This window comes from Diabrotica virgifera, chromosome 6, assembly GCF_917563875.1.
Source record: "Diabrotica virgifera virgifera chromosome 6, PGI_DIABVI_V3a".
NCBI lineage: Eukaryota > Metazoa > Arthropoda > Insecta > Coleoptera > Chrysomelidae > Diabrotica > Diabrotica virgifera.
The window spans coordinates 98562593-98587245 of NC_065448.1; the positions used below are offsets into that span (position 1 = coordinate 98562593).

At 34.7% G+C, this 24653-nt stretch overlaps 1 protein-coding gene across 1 annotated transcript in view; it reads right to left on the bottom strand.

Annotated features, from left to right (window-relative positions):
* The window catches only part of LOC126885884 (puromycin-sensitive aminopeptidase), a 191242-nt gene that overhangs the window by 1709 nt on the left and 164880 nt on the right, over positions 1–24653 (bottom strand). Inside the window, exons 6-8 of the mRNA XM_050652678.1 lie at positions 21390–21699; positions 14411–14597; positions 1621–1992 (exon numbers count right to left, since the gene is read on the bottom strand). Of these exons, the coding sequence (XP_050508635.1) occupies positions 1621–1992; positions 14411–14597; positions 21390–21699 (869 nt within the window). The remainder of the gene's footprint in view (positions 1–1620; positions 1993–14410; positions 14598–21389; positions 21700–24653) is intronic.

Here is a 24653-nt window from a genome sequence, read left to right on the forward strand (position 1 = left end):
AAGGAAAAGGTCTTAAGAAAATACACAAGAATATTGGTTACTTTGGGTAGGAGCGGATACAAAAGAGAGAGCAAAAGAAAGAGTCGGGATAATAATTGCACCGAATAGACTACAACACGTTATAGAAGAAACATATGTTAACCAGAGAATATTATCGGTGAAAATGAAACTGATGGACGAAGAAATATGGACAATAATAACAGCCTACGGAGTAAATGAAAATGCAAGAAAGGAAGAGAAAGATAAATTTTTCAAGGAGCTCCAAATGCAAATTGATAATGGGGAAGAAAACATAATTGTAATGGGAGATATAAACGGTAGAGTCGGAAACAACAACAGCGGAATAGAGAAGTGCATGGGAAAAGAAGGAGAAGAAATACTAAACAGAAATGGTGAAAGAATAATAGAAATATGTATGGAGAACAAACTAGTTATAACAAATACAAAATTTAAACATAAAGAAGTACACAAATACACGAGAGTACAAGACAGCAGAAACGAAAAATCAATCATAGATTACTTTTTGGTAAGCAGACGAGTATTCGAAACGAGAGTGCAGGGGAAAAACAAAAGAGGAAGACCAAGAGTTATGTGGGTAGATGAAATCAGAAAAGAAGTCGAGAAGACGGGATTGACATTGGAAAGTGCAAGAAATCTAACGCAAAATCGGAAAGTATGGAGACTACAATGCCAAACTCAACTCCACCAGCCTTACACCTAAAGGTAGAAAGGCTTTTAGGACCAAGTAAGTAAGTAAGTAAGTAAGTAAGATTTTCAGTATACTGACAAAAAAGTATTATACTTGGTTTACCTTTGACGAGAAATTTAAACGAGTATGTATTTTGAAAATTATGGGTTATGTAATAAAGTTTATCCCTTCGTTGGTCGCGCATGAGACTGGCAGTTCCATTGCTTACAATTCTTTTGTTTAAATACAAATGATGTTTAAATACAGATATGGGACATCTTTAAGTGATCTATTGGGAACCCTTTACCTGAGTTTTACACAAAATGCTGGTTTCATTCATTTTGTGTAAAACTGAAGTAGTGGGACACTAATTAGACTTTTTATAGACCTACAAATTTGAGACTAAACCATGGAATTAAACAATATGCAGAGAACAAAATAATTACTTCTTCTTTCTCATAATCCTTAGTGTCCTTCATGGCGTCGTATGTAATAATTACTTAAGAAGGACATATTTAACGACAAACCACAAAGCAAAATTAAAACGATATAAAAATATAACACAAGGTACAATGAGAAATAAGAACAGAAAACAAATGCACCCAAATGCTACCAAAATCTGACGCACAGGAATTGGTAGAAAACAGGCCTCTTAATTGAAGACTATCAGGGAGTGGGCAGGAATAAAGAAAGCAGAACAACTATGTATTTAGAATAGCTCGAGACAGAGACAGTCTCGCCATGTTAATCGCCAACGTCAAGGGGACTTGATAGGGCACGTTACGCAGAAACTGAACAGACACAAATACACAATTACATTTAACAAAAAATCGCCAAATTGATTTACAATTAGAATTAAAAAAGGTAAAAAATTAATGGTTAGACAATTCTCTGTTTTACTTTAATACAAGTCCACATCAATCAATACTTACCGACATAGCAAATTCCAGAACTTTCTTTAACAATTTCGGATCTTTGGTGGCTCCAAATGCTCTGCTAATTCTATCCTTTTCTTCGTGGAGATCGCTAGACCTATACAGCTGCAATAAAGTGTCGTATTCAGCTTCACCACCAGCTCTCAAAATTGTTTTATAACAAGCGCTTCTCAGATCGGCAGGTAGCACTTGCTCAGATTTGACGTGGGTATCAAATATGTTCCTGGCCTCAGATATGGTATGTTCGTGATCTAACCACGCCAATCGACCTAATACTAACCCTCTTAATAGGGTATCGAGATGTGTTTCGCCTGATTTTTGTGTCCATCCCAATCTGCTATACACTTTGCTCAAGAGTCTCTTTTGGAACTAAAAACAAATTTATCATATAAAAAATAAATAATGGAAATTTATATTATAATAATTAGTCAGTATATATGTGAATATACCAGATGGAATATTGCATCATCATATTATGTAGATCATGATGAAATAATATGATCTAATCTAATAGATAGAGATGAAAACAATCAAAATTCTTAAAAACAAACGTGAGATACATTTAGTTAAAAGAATATTTAGATGTGTATAACCCTTTTTACTACAAAAACACGCTTACATCAGTCAAAATTTCTGACGTCAGACCACTGCGAAAACATTAGAATGTGACGTTTCATCATGGCCATATTTTTTGTACAGTAATAAGATGTACAAGGAATTTCATTATTGAAATTCATATCACGTGACTGGAAATTACTGCACAACCAAACATACCTGCTCATAGCCAATGTTATTAATAGTGTGTGTTTGTGTGTTTATGTTTTATTGGCACTGGTTTAAGCAACCAACTGGCCAGTCAATGTGTTTTGAATTCTCTCTTTTACAAAATATATGCTTAGTATCTAAATTTAAAACTATTACTACTACTAAGTTTTTTTTTCTCTGTTTTTTTTTATTATTATTTTAATATATTTTTTAACATTTTTTTTATATTTTTTATTTTTTTTATTTAGTTTTTTTTTTCTTTTGTTTTTATGTATTTTTTTGTATATTTTTTTTACTACGCTAAGACCTAAACCCGATTCAACCTCGCGGAGGTTTAGATCTTCTTAGTAACTTTTTATTTTATTTAATTAATATTTTTTTTATTCTTTTTTTTTTCAGAGCTTTAATTTTAAACAATTAACATGGTTGTATAAAATTTTATAAACATCTAGATTGTTTGATTGTAAAAGGTATATAAGATTAAAAGGAAATTGTACATTAACTTAAACTAGATTGGTAAAAAAGTTTGATATTTCAATAAAACGTAAAGGACATTCTAACAGCATATGTTGTAGATCAGCTAGCTCTCCACATTCATCATTATCTACAAGCCCTATTTCTCTTTTGTGGACTGGAGTCAGACAGTGATTACTTCTTATTCGACAAATAGTTTTGATAAAGTCTCTGTTGGAAACTTGATTAAACCATGTCTTGATGGAAAGTGTAGGCTGGATTTTTTTGTAATAATTTCCTTTGTCTGAATTATTGTATTGTTCCTGCCATTTCGTCCGTTTGATAGATCTCATAATAGAAATTATGTCTCCCATAGGAAGTTGATAGGTATGCAGAGCGGATTCCTTCCGTTGTTGCTTTTTTAGCCAGATCATCTACTATTTCGTTGTTTTTTATACCAATGTGTGCTTTTATCCAACACAATATTATATTTTTGCCCGATTTCAAAGCTTCACTGTTCATTGCTATGATGTCACTAATGATATAATTTTCTGCAAAATTATGTACATTATATTTCAATTTCTTTACAATGCTTTGGCAGTCTGTAAATATAACATAATTGAGTTCTTTTTGATTAATACATATTTTGTATGCTTCTTTGATTGCAATGAGATCAGCTGTGAAAATTGTCATTTTATCAGGTAATCTGTTGTTTATTTTTATACTTTTTTGTGGGTAATATATAGCATATCCAACTTTTCCTTCCATTTTTGAACCATCCGTATATAATTTCTGATAACTCCCCAGTTTTTTTGTACACACTGAAGGTGGTCTATTTTAGTAAGGAAGTCTGTCGCACGAATATTACTTAAATGACAGTTAACTGGAGATAAATAATCTTCATAATTTAGCTTTCGAGACGAGCTTTGTTCTATTTGGTGTATGTCGCCAATGGAATTAGAAACGTTGAGGAAGCTTTCCACAACTAAAAGCAGTTTCTTTTTTTCCCAGTAATAATGAGTTAGGTATGAGGTGGTTAAATGAACAATTTTATTTAATAGCAGGTTATCGTTAACCGCTATTTTAACTATAAATTTCTCACTTAGGTATTCCCTGCGTAATGAAAGTGGAGGTTCATTAAGCTCACATTCCACGACCAATATAGGTGTGCTACGAAGATAACCAGTGCATAACCTAAGTGCCTTATTTTTATTATTGCCTTATTATTAAAAGTAAACAGACATAAGTAACATAAACCTTACGCCTATCAATAATTATTTATTTACACTGAATTTTACAATTTAAGAACTTTTTAAATTTTAGAGCTGTTAATAATTTCATGACAGTGATGACAGATGACTTTTGCAAGATGGCCGCCTTCGATTTTTAATCGATAGTTATCAATATTGAATAATTACTAAATCGGTAAAGTTTTAATTTATTTTATATGAGTATAATTACAAAATACTACAGAATTTCACTTACGAATTAATTTTATTAATAATATCGCAAATTTTGCACAATATCTATATAAATAAAAATGAATGTTTGTATGTATTATTGTATAATTTTTTTGGGAAAAATTTAGTAAATTAATTTATATCAGATACCACGAAATTATAGATTTTCATCGCCCTGTATATGACCAAAAATTGTAATAGGATAATTTAGTTGGTAATCAGTGTTTTCGCGGAAAAGTGAAATCGTTAAGAAGGTGGTTTTCTTAATAAGTTTTTGAACGGACTTAAACAATGGTGCGGTCAGATTAGACAATACCGTTTATTTCGCTTTGCAATGGACAATAAGACATTTTATAAAAAATTCGAAGAAGGTTAAGCGGTAAACAAATTTATTGAGTTTAGAATGTAAGGTTTTTTGTTTAGCAGTTTGAAACAACGAAAGTAATTTGATGTCTCCGGGAATTTAACAAAATGGAAAGTTGTATACAAATTAAATTGGTTCTTGAGAAATGATAATATTGATAGTGGATAGAGAGGATGTTTTGTGATTGGTGGAAAATGATGGATGGAAGGGATGAGAGTGTTGAGTCTGATTTTGACGAGAGAAAAAAATGAGCACCGTGTAATGAATATCTGGAGACAGCAGTCCAGTTTTTGAAAAGTGAGAAGTCAGTGTAAAGTGGTGAAGTTGGCCTTTGCGAGCAGAATCAAGTTGAAACGAAATCGTTGACCGAGTTGAGAAGTTAATTTTCCTGGGACCGAGGAAGATTCCTGTTTCTGTCTAGAACGAGTAGCCGATTGGTATCCATTTGCACAAGATATAGAGCAGAAAGAAAACTGAGTCGAGAATTCGAGCGAGTCCTGTTTGTTTGTTTGTGAAGCAGTTTGGACGAGAGGGACCTTTAGCAACATCCTGAGAGTAGGTGTGGGAGAATCGAGGACGACGCAATCAGGGAAAAGAAGAAAAGAGAAGAAACAAAAAGGTTAGTCAAATCAGTTGTGAAACGGAGAGAGTTTGTTTATATCCACACCATATTTGCTTAATTTTTGTATTGAACAGTTCTACAACATAATTAGTCATTCCAAATTTTAAAGAAGAAATAAGTAATCAATTCAGAAGGAAAAAAGTAAAATTTATTAAATTTTGTAAGAATAAATAACGAATTATTTAAATATTTTTTTTTGTTAAAACAGAGGAGATATCAGAATTAAAGCTTATTTTATTAGAGGAGAAATAGTTGCAACAAATCTAAATTTTAGCATATTTTAAAATCTTATGTTTATGGTATATTGGATAAAAATAATATTTTTTAACATTTATATGACATTGAGTGTGTTTAATTTCCCTGTTTTGTCCTGGATGGAGTAAGCAACTAGAGATACCAGAAGCCACAAACCAAAGGTAAAGCATCAAAAATAAAGTAGTCCTGAGAATAAAGTTTATTAGAAAATTTAATTTAAATTTGGTTTTGTTTTACATAAGCAGTAATTAAAATGTAATGGGGTGTAATGCTAGTTCGCCTCCATGTGGTGCACCCTGGGTAACGCTAAATGAACTAGCAAAAATTTGGCGGCAGACGAACGAAAAACAAAAACAATATCCTGCCAACATCACAGATCACAAACAGAAATCTTATCTATACGTAAACATACGATGGGAACAAATAAAGGTTCTTCTCAGAACCAACTGACTAGAGATCTCGGACCGTGTATCCGAGTCTGTCACCTTAACATCGAGGGCATAAGCCAGGCAAAATGCCAAGTGTTGCAAAAAATCCTACACGATAACGACATTGACCTGGTTGCCATACAAGAGACCCATACTGAAGACAAAGTCCAGCTTGATTTAAGGGGAAAGATACCTGGCTACGATTTACTGGGAGCCACCTATGATAAACATTACGGCGTCGCAACCTACATTCGCTGCAATATAGAAAATGGTTTCCTACTTTCTGCTTCCAATGAAAATAATATACATGAAGTAGTCACCAAGATTGGAGATATTACCGTAGTTAACATATACAAACCTCCAGCCACTACATGGAACCCAGAAGTGCTAAAGACTCATCCACATCCTACTATATACATCGGCGACTTCAACAGCCACCACGAAATGTGGAAGTACACCACGAATGATGAAAATGGGGAGGCACTAGTAGAATGGTCCGAAGAGCAAAACACATACCTAGTTTTTGATGCCAAAGACAGAGGAACATTTAAATCAGCTGCATGGAGAAAAGAATATAACCCAGACCTATGTTTTGTCTCAAAAGATACCAATGACAGACCACTAACAACTGCGAGAAGTGTCCTTGCAGACTTCCCACATACTCAACATCGTCCGGTGCTTATCACCATCGGAATATCAATTCCAATAATTAGATCATATCCTCGACCCAGGTGGAATCTTAGAAAAGCAAACTGGAAGAAATTCTCTGAACAACTAGACCGGACCTTGAGCTGGGTCCCTCCAACCAGCAAACATTATGAGAGGTTTGTGGGCGCAGTAATAAGCACTGCCAAGAAAACCATCCCTAGGGGGTATCGCAAAGAATATGTGCCTGGATGGACTGAAACATGTGAAGACTTATACACGAAGTTTCTCGAAAGTGGTGACCGAGAAATAGCCGATGAGCTTTTACACAACATCGATACAGCTAGACGCCAAAAATGGATAAAGACTGTCGAAAACCTTGACTTCAAAAAATCAAGCCGGCAGGCATGGTCCTTGTTGCGGAAAATTGGAGGAGCTAACCAGCTGGAATCCAGAGAGTCTAAAATGTCTCCTAACAAGGTTGCCTCCCATATAGTATCTCTATCCAGAGCTCCACGAGATCGAACACATACTACCAACGTGAAAAGAGACTTAAGGGCATTAAAACAAATGAACAGAACGAACTCCGAATATTCAGCAAGAATACTTATTTCTGAAATCACACATGCGCTGAAAGAAATGAAATCAGGTAAAGCACCTGGGTTTGATGGTATCCATCCAGAGTTCTTGATACACAGTGGTGCATACACGAAACAGTGGCTTGCAATGTTCTTTAATGATATACTTCAGTCAGGTAACATTCCTTTCTCACTTAAGCGAACAAAGATAATTGCAATTCCGAAACCGGGCAAATCAAACGATAAGCCAGAAAACTACCGCCCCATAGCTCTACTCAGCATGGTATATAAACTATTAGAAAAGCTTCTCCTCAACAGAATTAGTCACAGGATACTAGAAAATGTCCCCATTGAACAAGCTGGCTTCCGCCCTCATCGAAGCTGTACGGACCAAGTGCTGTCATTAACAACTTTTATAGAAGCTAGTTTTCAAAAGAAACAAAAGACAGCAACAGTATTTATAGATCTAACAGCAGCATATGATACTGTTTGGAGACAGGGATTAATATATAAACTGGCCCGCATTATCCCCTGCAGAAAGATAATTAACCTCATTGACAACATGCTGACCAACAGAGCCTTCCAGGTTATAATGGGAAAGGAGACGAGTAGACAGATGAAACTTAACAATGGTCTTCCACAGGGTTCTGTCCTTGCCCCTTTACTTTTCAGCCTCTATATTGCTGACATGCCTGAAACCGAATCTCGGAAGTTTGGATATGCTGACGACTGGACCCTTGCAACAAGCCACCAATCTTTAGAAACTACAGAAATCACTCTCACGAATGACTTATCCATCCTCAGCGAATACCTTAAGAAATGGAGACTACAGCCAAGTACTACAAAAACTGAAGTATCAGCTTTTCATCTAAACAACAAGTTGGCAAACAGAGAATTGCGAGTGTATTTTAATAACAAGCTGTTAAAACACAATAAATACCCGAAATACCTTGGGGTTACTCTAGACAGAACGCTCACATTCAGAGAACACCTGACGAAAACAGCAGCAAAATTGAAAACACGCAACAATATAATACAGAAACTCTGCGGCACTACATGGGGGTCCACAGCATCAACATTAAGATCCTCTGCTCTTGGCCTGATATATCCGGTGGCAGAATACTGTGCTCCAGTGTGGCTAAATAGCAGGCATACCCACCTGGTCGACACCCAACTAAACCGTACTATGCGTATGATAACAGGCACAATTAAGCCCACCCCTACAATGTGGCTACCTACCCTTAGTAATATAGCACCACCCAACCTACGCCGCGAACATGCATTGGTTAAAGAATATAACAAAATAATGGACAGTCGACAGCTTCTAGTCCACAACGACATCCCCGATATTCTTGGAAACCGTCTCCGATCCAGGTTACCCCCTCTACAATCTGCTCAAGCGCTGCAGCAATCCAACTTTGACTTAAATACCCGATGGAGAGAAGATTGGGAAAGTAGGACAGATCCGCATTACCATAGTCTACCGGACATCATAGGGAAACCTGGCGAATTTGAACGTCCCCGTAAGATTTGGGCAGCCCTTAATCGAATTCGAACAAACTGTGGAAGATGCGCCGACTCCCTCCACAGATGGGGTAAACTCCCCTCGCCTTCTTGTGACTGCGGCGCTGCAAGACAGACGATCAGTCACATTGTTCAGGACTGCCCACGCAGAGCATACACAGGCGACCCTATAGACTTTGTAATGGCAACCGAAGGGTCAATCGAATATATAAAAAAATTGGACATCTGTTTGTGATGCATTGTATAATGCATAAATCTAACTATATTCTGTGATATACTTAAGCCATACGCTAAATAAATAAATAAATAGTAATTAAAATAATTGAGTAATTAATTAAATTAAGAATTTGCTCATCAATCTCATACAAGAGAGAAATACCGAGCATAACAGTATGTATGTATGTATGTATGTATGTATGTATGTACAGTAGAGCGTCGATAATCCGAACTAATTGGCACAGCGGTAGTTCGGATTATCAAATTGTTCGGATTATCGAACATATGTTCAAAATACATACAAAGCTCATTAAACATAGTACATATGTACCTGTATTTTACGAGGAATAAAACAGGCATAATAAACAAAAAATATATTGTATGTATTTCCACAGATTAACATAACATGTTATGTTAATCTGTGGTATTTCTGCATAAACAAAACAAAAATCCGCGGTCATATTTTGCCCATATTGTCATATTAAATCCAAAAATTCGGTCCGCGATCATATTTTTTAATTTTATATTTTTTTTTGCGTTCGGATTAGCGAACGTTCGGATTATCGACGCTCTACTGTATGTACCTTAGCGTGTGCTCACTACGGAGACCAAAGGATGGTATCCTAGCCTAGAGCATAGTATCCTACTCTTCATATTCGTGAATTCTGGCATTCAAAATAATGCACTTATTTTACATAGCGATCGATAATATAGTTTCAATCGCCAGGTAAAATAAATACATTATTTTAAATGCGAGAATTCACGAATATGAAGAGTACGATACCATGCTCTAGGCTAGGATACCATCCTTTGATCTCCGTAGTGAGCAAACCCTTATAGACTCACAATCTATGCATTTCATCATATCGCACCCTCAGTGCAAGACTGCAGTAACTCAAAAATTTTACGAAAATGAAGTAATCATGGAATTCGATTGTAAACATGCATATCTATCCCCTGTAAAACTTTAGTAACTTTCAAATGCTTAACCAGCTAAATATTACAACAACAACAGTTTAACTTTTTTGCGTTTTTGAATATAAGTTCCGTGCAAAACTGTTGTAACTCTAATGTAACAGAATTACAACAGTTTTGCACGGAACATTGCAATCGCTTCGATAACAAGCAATGAAAGGCACAAAAAAAGTAAGGTATTTGTTATTATAATATCTATATCTGTGGTGTTTAATTTTAATATACAGCATGTCTACGTAATCCATTAACGGCCGAGGCAATAAAAAAGATTTACGAGACCAAACTATTCATGTAAGTTTTATGTCCTTTGTGTGACATTATATTTTCCATAAGATGTGTGCGATGTCGTTTGACCATTTATTTGTTAGATTGAATTAAAAACACATAAATTTAGACTAATTATTTACGACCAAAAAGTATTTTTCTCATGAAAGGAAAACAGTTATCTTAAAACTTGTGTATTGACAATACTGACAGGTCAAAAATATCTATTCTCAGAAAACTTGCCAAGGAACAGCCAAAAATTCAAATGGCCAAAAAGAAAGATTTGGTATACTTATGCCATTCGGGTATGATACCAGAAGCCCACCATAGTTTTTATAAAAATATTTTGGCACAAGATGATGTACGAGAAGAGGACAACAACTACGGGAAAACCTGTCAGTAACGGCCACTAAAAATGAAAGAACTATTGGCCGATATAAAAAGGTGGCCGGTATTGCCAGTTTTTGTAGTCTAGATATACATAATTGGTTTGTTGAATTTTTAAACTGGCCGTTAGTACAGGTGTCCGATGTTGGCAGGTGGCCGGTAACACAGGTTTTACTGTAAAAGTAAATGGGTCTACACTTTTTACAATTTTCTCCGTGCAAAACTGTTGTAACTTTGAAATTCTAATACTAAATGAGTAGTGATTAACAATTTTTTCCGTGCAAAAGTGTTGTAACTTTGAAATTCCTAATTTGTTTTGCATTAATATTATTTCATTTAAATTTCTATTTTTGGTTAATGTAATATAGGCTGAAAAGCATGCAAAATCATAATTAAATGTTAATTTTTCTTAAAACTTGTGTCTTATTTCACCGATATTAGCACTAAAATAAACAAAATCGTCTTTATCTCGAAACTTACTTATTTTTACTTACTGCAGTCTTGCACTGAGGGTGCGATATGATGATCTTAATGAAAGTTGTTGTGCATGAACCCGGGAAGGTTTTTGAGTTGGTACGACCAACCTAAGTGAAAATGGGGCTTGCCCCCCGATAATTAATTTTTATTTTTTTGGACAAACTGTTCTTTTTTAATTTTATATGATGTATAACAAAAATATACATTCAACCGTAAATTTTCACTTTTCTAGCACCAACCGTTATTTTTTAATAGCCATCTAAATATTAACTCGTCTATATAAATAAAAATGAATGTTTGTATGTAAGTACCTTATAGACTCGCAAACTATGCATTTCATCATATGATGCCATTAATGAAAGTTGTTGTGCATGAAGCCGGGAAGGTTTCTGAGTTAGTACGACCAACCTAAGTGAAAAGGGGGCTTGCCCCCCGATAATTATTTTTTATTATTTTTTACAAACTGTTCTTTTTTAATTTTATATGATGTAGAACAAAAATATACATTCAACCCTAAATTTTCACTTTTCTATCCAGGGGCGTCATTTGGGCGTCCAGGGGGGGCATTTGCCCCCCCCTGGCCCTAAAAAATGACTGAAATTTACAAAAAATACATCAATATTCATCATAACATCATATATAATGTATAACATATATAGTGCTTGCCCCCCCCAAACAAAATTTCAAATGACGCTCCTGTTTCTATCACCAACCGTTATTTTTTAATAGCCATCTAAATATTACCTCTTCTATATAAATAAAAATGAATGTATGTATGTATGTATGTATGTATGTATGTACCTTATAGACTCGCAAACTATGCAGTTCATCATATGATGACCTTAATGAAAGTTGTTGTGCATGAACCCGGGAAGGTTTCTAAGTAGGTACGACCAACCCAAGTGAAAAGGGGGTTTGCCCCCCGATAATTATTTTTTATTTTTTTAAACAAACTGTTCTTTTTTAATTTTATATGACGTAGAACAAAAATATACATTCAATCCTAAATTTTCACTTTTCTATTATCAACCGTTATTTTTTAATAGCCATCTAAATATTACCTCTTCTATATAAATAAAAATGAATGTTTGTAATGTATGTATGCATGTATGTATGTATGTATGTATGTATATACATACCTAATAGATTCGCAAACTATGCATTTCATCATATGATGATGACCTAAGCAAATTTGTCATTGTTGCGAGGCGGGAGCGGGAGGAAATTAACGAATTACAATTAAATAAAGTGTGCGATATTGTAAGATTTGTTAAAAGTCTAAGACTGCCATAGCTGTCATATGTCTAGAGACAAGAAGATACAAAAACACTAACGAAAATATTACAATAGACGCTGACAAACTGACAAAAAAAGGAAGGTCCAAAACGAGGTGGTTGTTTGATGTAGAAGACGACCTGAAAACTATGAATGTAAGACAATGGATAAGAAGAACATAAAGGAGGTCTAAATGGAAGGACATAGTCAGGCAGTCAAAGTCCATTCATGGTTAAGATGTCAAAAGGAGAAGAATCGTGTTCGATAATTGACCAATTATTACTAGACCAGTTATCCCCGCCAGGCGTCTACCGGTGGCACTTCTTACTCAGTAAACAATAATATATTTTGTTTATGTATGTATGAAGCGTAGTAGTGACGTTTATAATCGCAAGTTTGTTGGGAGTTTGTGGAAAACTTTGAGTGTCCATGTTTCTGACAAGGAAAATTAATCGTGACTTGAAAAACCGCCATCGTTTTAGATTTACGCACCACAAAAAATATTACCTATCAGAATGAATTAAATTGATACTTTTACATTATTAGGTAATACATAATATTTTTTAAGTATTTTTTGATTTTCTGTTAATTTTTATATATTGAACTTTGACACATTTTATTTTATTTATTTAGGTTTATTTCTAAGGCGGTACGAAGTTCGCCGGGTCAGCAGTTTTTAATAATTATTATTAAAGTAAATAAATGTTAAGTTAATCCAAATACATAATCGATTACTGCCATCGACCACTTTACATTCAATCTCGGTTAATTTGATTAATAATCGCGGCAGGTAAAGTAAAATTCGTCTTTCAGTACAATAAAGTGTTACTTTACTGTCGCAAATGAGTACAATAATGAATGACGTTAGTAACGTTGGCGACAAAAATATTTTGTAGAAATAAACTCCACAAAATTTTATGAGTTTAGTATAGACTCCCACTATTTCCAATAATTCTTCTTTTTTGAATGAAAGATTAAGTTGATTTGAGTAGTTAATAGTGTGAGGTAGGAATTTTTGTGTTGTATGTTTCCTATTCCGAATGTGTCAAAATGAATCTCGGCTGAGCGAATTCAGTTTAATTAGATTTACACAAATTATCTTATATTAATATTTTTTAGTTTGACTTTGACAACATATGACGGTTCTGTCAAAATAAACAAGTGCTTTATTCATACGTTAGCAGATGGCGTTAGGAGTTTATTGAATTATTTTAAATTATTAATGAAAAATAAATATTATTTAATATTAAGGTTTAATTATTATATAAAATAACTACGATGTTTAAAAATACAATTTAAGTATAGTTTGAAAGGAATTACTAACATCTAACGTTAAAAAGGTTGGTAGAAATATATTGTTTTTGTATTTGCTGCTCCATTAGTATATAAAATAAATAAATCTTTCGCATAATTGAAAAATATATTGGTTACTCTATTAAGAAAAATTATTTTAGATCATTATGTTGCCTAATATTTATTTGGTTTACATGCAATACTTTTATTATTTTAAAAATGTATTTTTTAATTCTTTTGAAAGTTAATTAATTTTAAAATTTTGAAGAAATTGAGTGGAGTGACTATAGACGGCCAGTGATTGGATCCCCCGACGCATAGCGACGGGTAAACTTACTAGTGTATAATATAAAGATAAAAAGAAGTACAGCTAAAATAATTATAAGCATGTGTCACATGAACCCATTCGCCATTAAAAAAAAAAATGAGGATACGGTCTTCACATAATGGGACTAATCGAAATTCTGAAACGTTTGATACCATTAGAAAATTAAAACAAATTTAAAAATCGAATTTTATTTCCGAGCGATTTTATTTTATCTTTAAAATAAACGAGTTGACAGGAGAGGGGTAAGATTTTATCCTTTCACTATATGTTTGTTCGAACCCGTCACAAAAACCGTTCTTGAACGGTTACGAGTATGCGTAGTAACGAAAAAGGTTTTTACTGCACATAATTATTCGTTATTGCGCATGCGCGTAACGATTCAAGAACAGCTTTGTATCGAGTTGGAACAAACCTAATATACTCGTATTTGGCACTTGTTTAACCTAGAATTAACAGTTTACGTACAAATATGACTTACCTTGTTGTAGTCTGCTTCATATTCTGTATGGCCCAAAAGTTGTCCTAAGCGTCCGAGAACATTTACAATCGAACACCAAACGTTGTAATCGGGTTCGTCTTCGTATGCGTTAAGAAGCTTTAAAACTTCAACAGTACTTGTATGTCCAGCTTTAACCATAGCAAATAAGTCGTCTAATAAACCTAACCTAAAAGCATAGTGAATTAAAATCAAGAAGTCTACAATAACTATGATAACAAAAGTTAACCCTTTAAGTAAAAGTTAAAGTAATACGAGTCCCTCCTTGGTTAAGCTAGCGAAGTGCTAGTGGAAACCAACTGGGATGAGACGTAGTGAGTCGAAGTCAGCCGCGGAGCAATTCTGAATTGAAGAATTGCTGACTCCGTTTGTAATCGCGTATTGAGCGATTGCTCCCATCTCCGGTGTGGGGTTTAGTAGTTGTATGTGTGTATGTAAATATTAATATCTTGATTTCGGATTGACGAGTTATTGTTATTGATACATTGTTACCCCGTTTCGATATTAGTAAATACAACTTTGTTTTTCTTTTACAGAGAACCGCCAAGGGGGCTCTCTTCCTTTCTTCGAAGCGGAACGAAGACTAAAATATTGTTTTTATTTTGTTATTTTTGATTTTATTTTATACTGGGATAATAAGAATATATTGTAATTTTAAGTGAACCTGTGTCTTACTGAGTTTGTTGTCCGAAAGAACTTCCCGTTACAATGGAAAACTAATTGATATCCAAATAATATCAGGAGTCGATGATAAGGATAAGACTAATCTGAAACTTACATCTCCAACAAAAAGCAACAGTACTGTCACGATCCCAGGCCGACCCTGTCAACACCAGAAGCTTCTGGCGACGAACTGTCTGAGACCCTTTCCGTGGGCGAGACACTTGTTTACAATCGGCGTATCTAGAAGGCCATCGAATAAACCTTTTTTTTTTGCTCTGTAAATAATATTTACCTTTAGATATTTTTGGAAATCAGTAGACTAATTGTACATAACTATATAAATAGACATTTTTGGAATTACGAGTTTAGTTGTGAATTTGAATACGTCGGTGTACTTGATATGTGTCGGGCGCGATATTTTTGAACTTGTAATTATGTAAATAAATTATTAGATTTGGTGTAATAAATAAATTAGATATCGTAGTTTGTGAAATAAAAGATATAAAAAAATAAAAAATGAATAACCACTTTCAATTTCGTTGCAAAACAAAAACACAGCCGAACCATATTCTAGTCCAACCAGAGAGTGCCGCAAGCACCCCTACCGGTTTCGAAACTTATTAGTCTCTCATCAGGAGGCACATATGCTGCTCTCCCTGATCCAACCCAAACAAACCCCAGCGTGCAGTCCCGGATTGCAACGAACGAAATGGCATAGATGACCTAGCGGCAACTGTTAGCAAAAAGACTAAGTTTTCACTCTATTGGCATATAAAACAACATAATGCTATTCTACATCCCACCAGAATGAAAACAATGGGAACCTTCTCTGGTTACACCTCCGAGGCTTCTACAATTTGCAAGCCATACGGATGCTGAGACTAAGGAAGATGAGGGAATTCTACAATTTACAATTCACGGCCCATCTGCTCAGCGCGGTAAAGTTCCAACGAGAATGGTTCCCTTCATACTCCACACAGAGTAAATGTAAATCAAAAATGAATAACCACTTTCAATTCGTTGCAAAACAAAAACACAGCCGAACCATATTCTAGTCCAACCAGAGAGTGCCGCAAGCACCCCTACCGGTTTCGAAACTTATTAGTCTCTCATCAGGAGGCACATATGCTGCTCTCCCTGATCCAACCCAAACAAACCCCAGCGTGCAGTCCCGGATTGCAACGAACGAAATGGCATAGATGACCTAGCGGCAACTGCTAGCAAAAAGACTAAGTTTTCACTCTAATGGCATATTAAACAACATAATGCTATTCTACATCCCACCAGAATGAAAACAATGGGAACCTTCTCTGGTTACACCTCCGAGGCTTCTACAATTTGCAAGCCATACGGATGCTGAGACTAAGGAAGATGAGGGAATTCTACAATTTACAATTCACGTCCCATCTGCTCAGCGCGGTAAAGTTCCAACGAGAATGGTTCCCTTCATACTCCACATAGAGTAAATGTAAATCAAAAATGAATAACCACTTTCAATTTCGTTGCAAAACAAAAACACAGCCGAACCATATTCTAGTCCAACCAGAGAGTGCCGCAAGCACCCCTACCGGTTTCGAAACTTATTAGTCTCTCATCAGGAGGCACATATGCTGCTCTCCCTGATCCAACCCAAACAAACCCCAGCGTGCAGTCCCGGATTGCAACGAACGAAATGGCATAGATGACCTAGCGGCAACTGCTAAAAGATATAAATTCATTGTTTTTCATTTGTTTAGTTGTAAGTTATTAAAAATAAATAAAGTCAACTAAAATTAAACTTAGTGCCTAAAAACATAAATAATAAAATAGTAAAGTCAACCGCGTAAAGTCAGTTTTGTAACAGTACGATTCGGAAGTGAACTGTCCGAGATTTTCACAGTAGGAATAGGGATAGGTTCGTTAGAGTTGCATACTGTCACCAGTATTATTTAAGGCATCAAGTCTAGCACCAAAAGATGATGGATAATATTACGAGTTTAGTTGTGAATTTGAATACGTCGGTGTACTTGATATGTGTCGGGCGCGATATTTTTGAACTTGTAATTATGTAAATAAATTATTAGATTTGGTGTAATAAATAAATTAGATATCGTAGTTTGTGAAATAAAAGATATAAAAAAATAAAAAATGAATAACCACTTTCAATTTCGTTGCAAAACAAAAACACAGCCGAACCATATTCTAGTCCAACCAGAGAGTGCCGCAAGCACCCCTACCGGTTTCGAAACTTATTAGTCTCTCATCAGGAGGCACATATGCTGCTCTCCCTGATCCAACCCAAACAAACCCCAGCGTGCAGTCCCGGATTGCAACGAACGAAATGGCATAGATGACCTAGCGGCAACTGTTAGCAAAAAGACTAAGTTTTCACTCTATTGGCATATAAAACAACATAATGCTATTCTACATCCCACCAGAATGAAAACAATGGGAACCTTCTCTGGTTACACCTCCGAGGCTTCTACAATTTGCAAGCCATACGGATGCTGAGACTAAGGAAGATGAGGGAATTCTACAATTTACAATTCACGTCCCATCTGCTCAGCGCGGTAAAGTTCCAACGAGAATGGTTCCCTTCATACTCCACACAGAGTAAATGTAAATCAAAAATGAATAACCACTTTCAATTCGTTGCAAAACAAAAACACAGCCGAACCATATTCTAGTCCAACCAGAGAGTGCCGCAAGCATCCCTACCGGTTTCGAAACTTATTAGTCTCTCATCAGGAGGCACATATGCTGCTCTCCCTGATCCAACCCAAACAAACCCCAGCGTGCAGTCCCGGATTGCAGCGAACGAAATGGCATAGATGACCTAGCGGCAACTGCTAGCAAAAAGACTAAGTTTTCACTCTAATGGCATATTAAACAACATAATGCTATTCTACATCCCACCAGAATGAAAACAATGGGAACCTTCTCTGGTTACACCTCCGAGGCTTCTACAATTTGCAAGCCATACGGATGCTGAGACTAAGGAAGATGAGGGAATTCTACAATTTACAATTCACGTCCCATCTGCTCAGCGCGGTAAAGTTCCAACGAGAATGGTTCCCTTCATACTCCACATAGAGTAAATGTAAATCAAAAATGAATAACCACTTTCAATTTCGTTGCAAAACAAAAACACAGCCGAACCATATTCTAGTCCAACCAGAGAGTGCCGCAAGCACCCCTACCGGTTTCGAAACTTATTAGTCTCTCATCAGGAGGCACATATGCTGCTCTCCCTGATCCAACCCAAACAAACCCCAGCGTGCAGTCCCGGATTGCAACGAACGAAATGGCATAGATGACCTAGCGGCAACTGCTAAAAGATATAAATTCATTGTTTTTCATTTGTTTAGTTGTAAGTTATTAAAAATAAATAAAGTCAACTAAAATTAAACTTAGTGCCTAAAAACATAAATAATAAAATAGTAAAGTCAACCGCGTAAAGTCAGTTTTGTAACAGTACGATTCGGAAGTGAACTGTCCGAGATTTTCACAGTAGGAATAGGGATAGGTTCGTTAGAGTTGCATACTGTCACCAGTATTATTTAAGGCATCAAGTCTAGCACCAAAAGATGATGGATAATATTGTATAAACATATTACAAATACGACCTAAAACTAAATTGTAAGAACACAAAAATAATGATCATTAGTAAGAACACCAACGTAAACGTCCAAATTACATTAAAGGATAGAAAGAATGGAGCAAATATGCTATCTGGGTTGCAATGTTAAGGAAACCTGGGACCATAGCTACGAAATAAAAACCTGTATTGAAAAATGCAGAAGTTCTTTTAACGACCTTAGGAAGATTCGCTGCACCGGTTAAAGGCATTTGAAATGTGGTGCTACCGAGGTTTGTTAGGGGTCTTATATATACACAACACAACTACATATAGATAATACAGAAACCCTTTTTTCAGTGGGTTATTAATTTTGACGTCATCTACGATTTTAAGAATGTCGCAAATCATTACATGACATTTTAGTCAAGTCTGACACTGATAGTTGTTAGAATATTTAATTTTATATAAACATCAGTATTTAGAGTAAAAAAAAACGATACATTCCTTTAGAAAAGGTATATTTGTATACCCTATAATACAGGGCTACATCACAGAACAGAACTAGTTTTCGATCGGACAACCAATCATCATCAGTGTTTAAGTGAATCTAACATGCTAACCACCAGTGTAAAAAATATGTGGGTAAAAACCCTTTATAACATAGAAGTAAAATGTGAAATTAAACATGGATGTTTAAAATATCCAATGTTTCATGCTCTAGGTACCATTGAGCTCGAATCTGACTTGTTCACATCATGACTGTAAGGTGGCAAGTATTTAGAATATTTCCCTGATGTAAGCTGGGCGAATTATCCGAGGGATATAACCCAATAAAGGAAGAAGAAGATGAAGAACAGCAATATTGATACAAATATTTGCCAGAATATTAATATTTAAAATATTTTAATGTAAAAATAAATATATATAAAATCAAATTTCACTATACAATGTCCGAATATACCAATGACATAAAATATTTATATTTACATCGCTGAAAAATACTAACCTAGAAATTACAATTGTCATTTTACCATATGATTTGTGAAAATACGATCACAATCGATTACTTTTGTGTCAAATTATCTTTATTCGCATCATTGATTGGTTATTTATTTAGAGTATTGTAATCGCCAACCAATTATACATCTTTAAGTATAAGTCGTTTTAATATGCAAATACCCATCAAGGAATACATAATTTTCTAGGTTCAATGTATAATATGCAACTAATTGTCAGTGATGAATCAATAACAAAAGTTAACCATTTTAAATACCTAGGATGTTGGATAAACGAGACACTAAATCCGGATGAAGAAATTAAAACTCGTATAGAAATTGCAAGAGGAGCATTTATGAAACTTAAATCTATTCTAAGCAACTCTCAGCTGAACTTACAACTAAGAATCAAGTTCCTAAAATGTTATGTGTATCCTGTATTACTATATGGATGTGAAACCTGGATCATGAAGGTTAACATGATGAACAAATTAGAAGCCTTTGAGATGTGGTCATATCGTAGAATGCTCAGAATATCTTGGGTTCAACGCATTTCTAACAGAGAAGTCTTAAACAGAGTAGGTCAAGGCGAAGGTGACTTAATGAAGATGATAAAAAAGAGAAAACTTGAATATCTGGGGCATATAATGAGAGGTAGCAGATACAGGATGCTGCAGTTAATACTCAATGGAAAGATCGACGGAAAAAGAGGAATTGGTCGAAAGAAATATTCATGGCTCCGAAACCTTCGTCAATGGACTGGCTTATCAGCAGATCAATTGTTACATGCCGCACAAGATCGAGAACGATATCGGCAAATTGTTATGGAAGCTACCCACGCCTAAAAATTTGGGCACGGTACTTAAAGAAGAAGAATGTATAATAATCACAGAGGTACGTTTTTTCTGTTACTTCCAACTGTAATGCGTTAGAGAGAATTCGATAATCTGTGACGCACTGAAAAAATCGTTTAGGATCATCTATAATAAAACTATTCTCCAGAGACTTAAGAAAAGACAAATAAATTTTTAACATCGTAAAAAACAGAAGGTTTGCTTACTTTAGCCACAATATGCGTAATAATAAACACTTCTACAGTGGATTCTATAAGAGAAGATGTATATCGTGGTTGGCCAATCTTAGGAAACCGACTGGTGTAACGCCAACTGATCTATTTTCAACTGCTGCGAATAGAGTAAGATGGGTCAATGTGGTAGCCACTATCATTGGAAGATATACACCTTAGAAGACACCCGAGAAGGAGCTATTCGAAGCCATAACAATGAAATTGTCATATCAAGTATGGTTTTATAGTTACAGCACAACCAATGTCACTTTGTATTTGATATTTGGATGCAAACTAGTGTTGATGTTCGGTTTTTCCAAATTTTTTAAATTTTATTTTGGTAACGTCTGGCCAAATAAAATACCTGCATGGTACGAAAATAAAATTTAGAAAATATGGAAAAACCGAACGTCAATAAAAGTGCGCATCCAAATCTCAAATACAAAATGAATCAGGTCGTGCTGTACACGACTGAGGTGTCATTTTATTGTTAAAAAATTGGCATCCAACGATCCAGAAGGTTGCTTTGTTGTCATAAGATTTGTTAGAAGGGCATCGAGTTGTTACAATTTTAAATTGATAAGATTTTATATGACAAATTTAGATCTGCCATGACACATTTTTCAAATCAGTAGATAAATACAATATTTACCTAAAAGCATAAAACAATAGACATACCTATCCAATGGCGGTAGAGATCTATCCCTAATAGCAGGAATAAACTTCTCCAACATTTCTGGGGTGTATTGGGTTCGATAGAAGCCAATAGCTCCTGGATTAACCTTAATCCAATCCGATTTTCCAACTTCAGGTACAACGATTTCTGCCGTTCTCGTAGTGAGAACAATGCAAACTACTTCTTTGGAAGGATGTTTGGAGGTAGATATGGAAATTGGTATCATCCACAGATAATCTTCGTCCGCTGGACTCGATCCATCTGCGGTGAATTTAGATTGCGAGAGCGTTAGTTTAACACCACCACCGTCACCTAAAATTACATTTTTTTAAATTAACGTAAAATTTTTATGTAGAATAGAATAAAAATTAATTTTATACCAAAATACGGTTCGCTCAAACTTTTAATAACAACATAAATATACGCTGAAAAAATTGGGTCAAACCTATGATCAAAACTACTTGTAAACTACCTTGACCACATGGTCCTACACCAATATTGAAGGCGAATTTTGTGTAGATAGCTATATACAGTGATGAGCGCGCTAATAACTGACAAAACAGCACAAAAGATGGAAAACATATTAAGTTGTTAGATAAAAAGCAATGAAACTAGTCGAGCTGGGAAATTTAGCGATATTAACCTATAAATTTACATTATACTGATTGTTTCCCACCTTTATACGTATCAGAGGAGTATGTCCTAAACTAAAACTGTCACTGTGGCAGTGGTAATTGCCAAACTCGTGCGATGGGTCTAAAGGTGGGAAACAATCAATATAATGTAAATTTATAGGTTAATATCGCTAAATTTCCCATCTCCACTAGTTTCATTTCTGTTTATCTCACAACTTAATACGTTTTCCATCTTTTGTGCTATTTTGCCGGTTATTACTGCGCTCATCACTGTATTTATAGTAAGAGTGTATCAAATAGTTACGACATTTTGATTGGCAACGATCCAAAAAACTTGTTATTTTTTTAAACTCTATTTAATCCAGAAAGCAGTAACTTTTATGCAACCTTGTATAAATGTTCCTACTAATGTTTGATATGTTTGAATACTGCGTTTTAAATTTATATATTCCATCGATAGTTTGTTATTAATGCCATCTTAAAACTTCGACAGAAAACACCGGTTGTTAGTGAAATTAAAGTATTTGTTTACAATGAGATTCATGAGATGGAAATAAAATAACATCCAATATTTATCACAGCACAAATTGCGTCTGATAACTTTCTTTCTGTTGGCCTAATTAAATAGTACCATATCTCCAGGCGTGAGATCCTGAGAAATATTCATTGCTGGCTTGAAGATATTAAGATCAGTGGGATTTTGCCTGTGGTGAGGCGGGGTCGGAGATTTTTGCCACTCTTATGAATTCTCAGATTGGCAATGAAGGGAATCAGACCTACATTCTTTTTTCACCGATAAAATATAGTATCACCAGTAGAATCAAAAAATATAGTTATACGAGGTAATCAAATAGTGGCAAGTTATTTATCAGATATCTATGTAGTTCCAGTCTGGCGATCAAAAAGTGTTATTTGTAGTAAAAGTTGTATGGAGTTTGTGATAAAAACTGGACAAACTTTAAGTTTTTTTTTTCTTTTTGATGAAAAAAATTAATAACTGTAATTTTTTTGTCTATCATCGTTGATGAACAACACTAAATTAAAGGTATCGAATTGTAATGTTTTTGTTTGTAACATTTGGACATTTTTCTGTTTGTAAGATTTGAAATAATCTGTATATTTTTTTTCAAGAAGGATGCAATTATATATTAAAACATAGTTTTTAATTCCAAGCAACATTTCATAATAAAAATTTTCAATATTGTGAAATACGATGGGCGAAATTCATATTTTGTGACACGTCGTATAAGATTGATACAATTTGATATCTCATGGTTGCATCTTAGTTTTTAGACCAGGCAGAGGCTTTTATGAAGAATAACTTTTTCCGTCAACTTAATAATAAAAGGGTTATCATATTGGTAATAAAATAAATGATGTTGGGTATTCGTAACTTGAGAAAATTTTGCAATTTTTTTAAAATTAGAATGATGTAAATACATACATATTCAAAACATAGTTTTAAATCCAAACAACTTTTCATAATACATATTATGTAAGAATTTTCGATATTGTGAAATATAATTGTTTACCTACTATAAACTTGACTCTTGAGCAAAATTCATATTTTTGACATATATCTCGTACAAGATTGATAAATAACACCAAAACATTTTATACAGGAAATCACCGAGGAAAAATTCAATGTAGAATCACTGTGGAACGATTCTACAAGAGAAATGTACCAAAGGAGGCTAGCGCAGAAGATACAGCTGAAACAAATAGACGGCATCGAAGATATAAACGCGAGCTGGGAGAAAATTAAAAACAAAATTGAAGAGGCAGCAACAGAAGCTCTAGGAAAACGCAAAGTCATACTAAACAAAAGAAACAACAACAATACACCATGGTTAAGAAGAAAAATAAAAGAGAAAGTAAAGAGAAGCGAGAGGCCTACATGAAGTATAAAACATCAAACACTCCAGAATCCAGAGACACCTATAGAAGAATACGAAATGAAACAAAGCAATTGGTAAGAAGAACAAAAAATGAACACTGGGAACAGTTTACAAAAAGGATGGAAAGCGACTTCAACGGAACACAAAAACAAATATGGAGATTCATAAGAAACCAACGGAAAGAAAGGGCAGAATTGAAGGAATACAATAACATACCAGCAAAAGAATGGGAAAGATACTTGACGGAACTGTTTAAAGGAAAAGAAAATAATAATCAAAACAATAACCTACCTGAATAAGACACGAAATAGAAATCAGTTTTCAGGAAGTAGAGATAGCCATAAATTCACTCAAAAAGAAAGTCACCAGGACCAGACGGAATAACCAACGAGCTTCTAAAATACGGAGGAGAAAGTATAACCCTAGAGATGACAAAACTTATACAAACACTAATATTGCACTGCAAGATCTACCAGACACATGGAGAAACAGCATAATGATACCAATGTTCAAGAAAGGAGACAAAGAAGACCCCAACAATTATAGAGGTATAAATCTACTGAACACCGCACTTAAGCTAACCACAAAAGTCCTAACCAACAAAATCAATAAACTAACAACTTTATCAGATGAACAACAAGGATTCAGATCCGGAAGATCCTGCGTAGACGTCGTATTTGTACTGAGACAAATCACAGAAAAAGCCATTGAGTACAATAAACCAGCATATCTA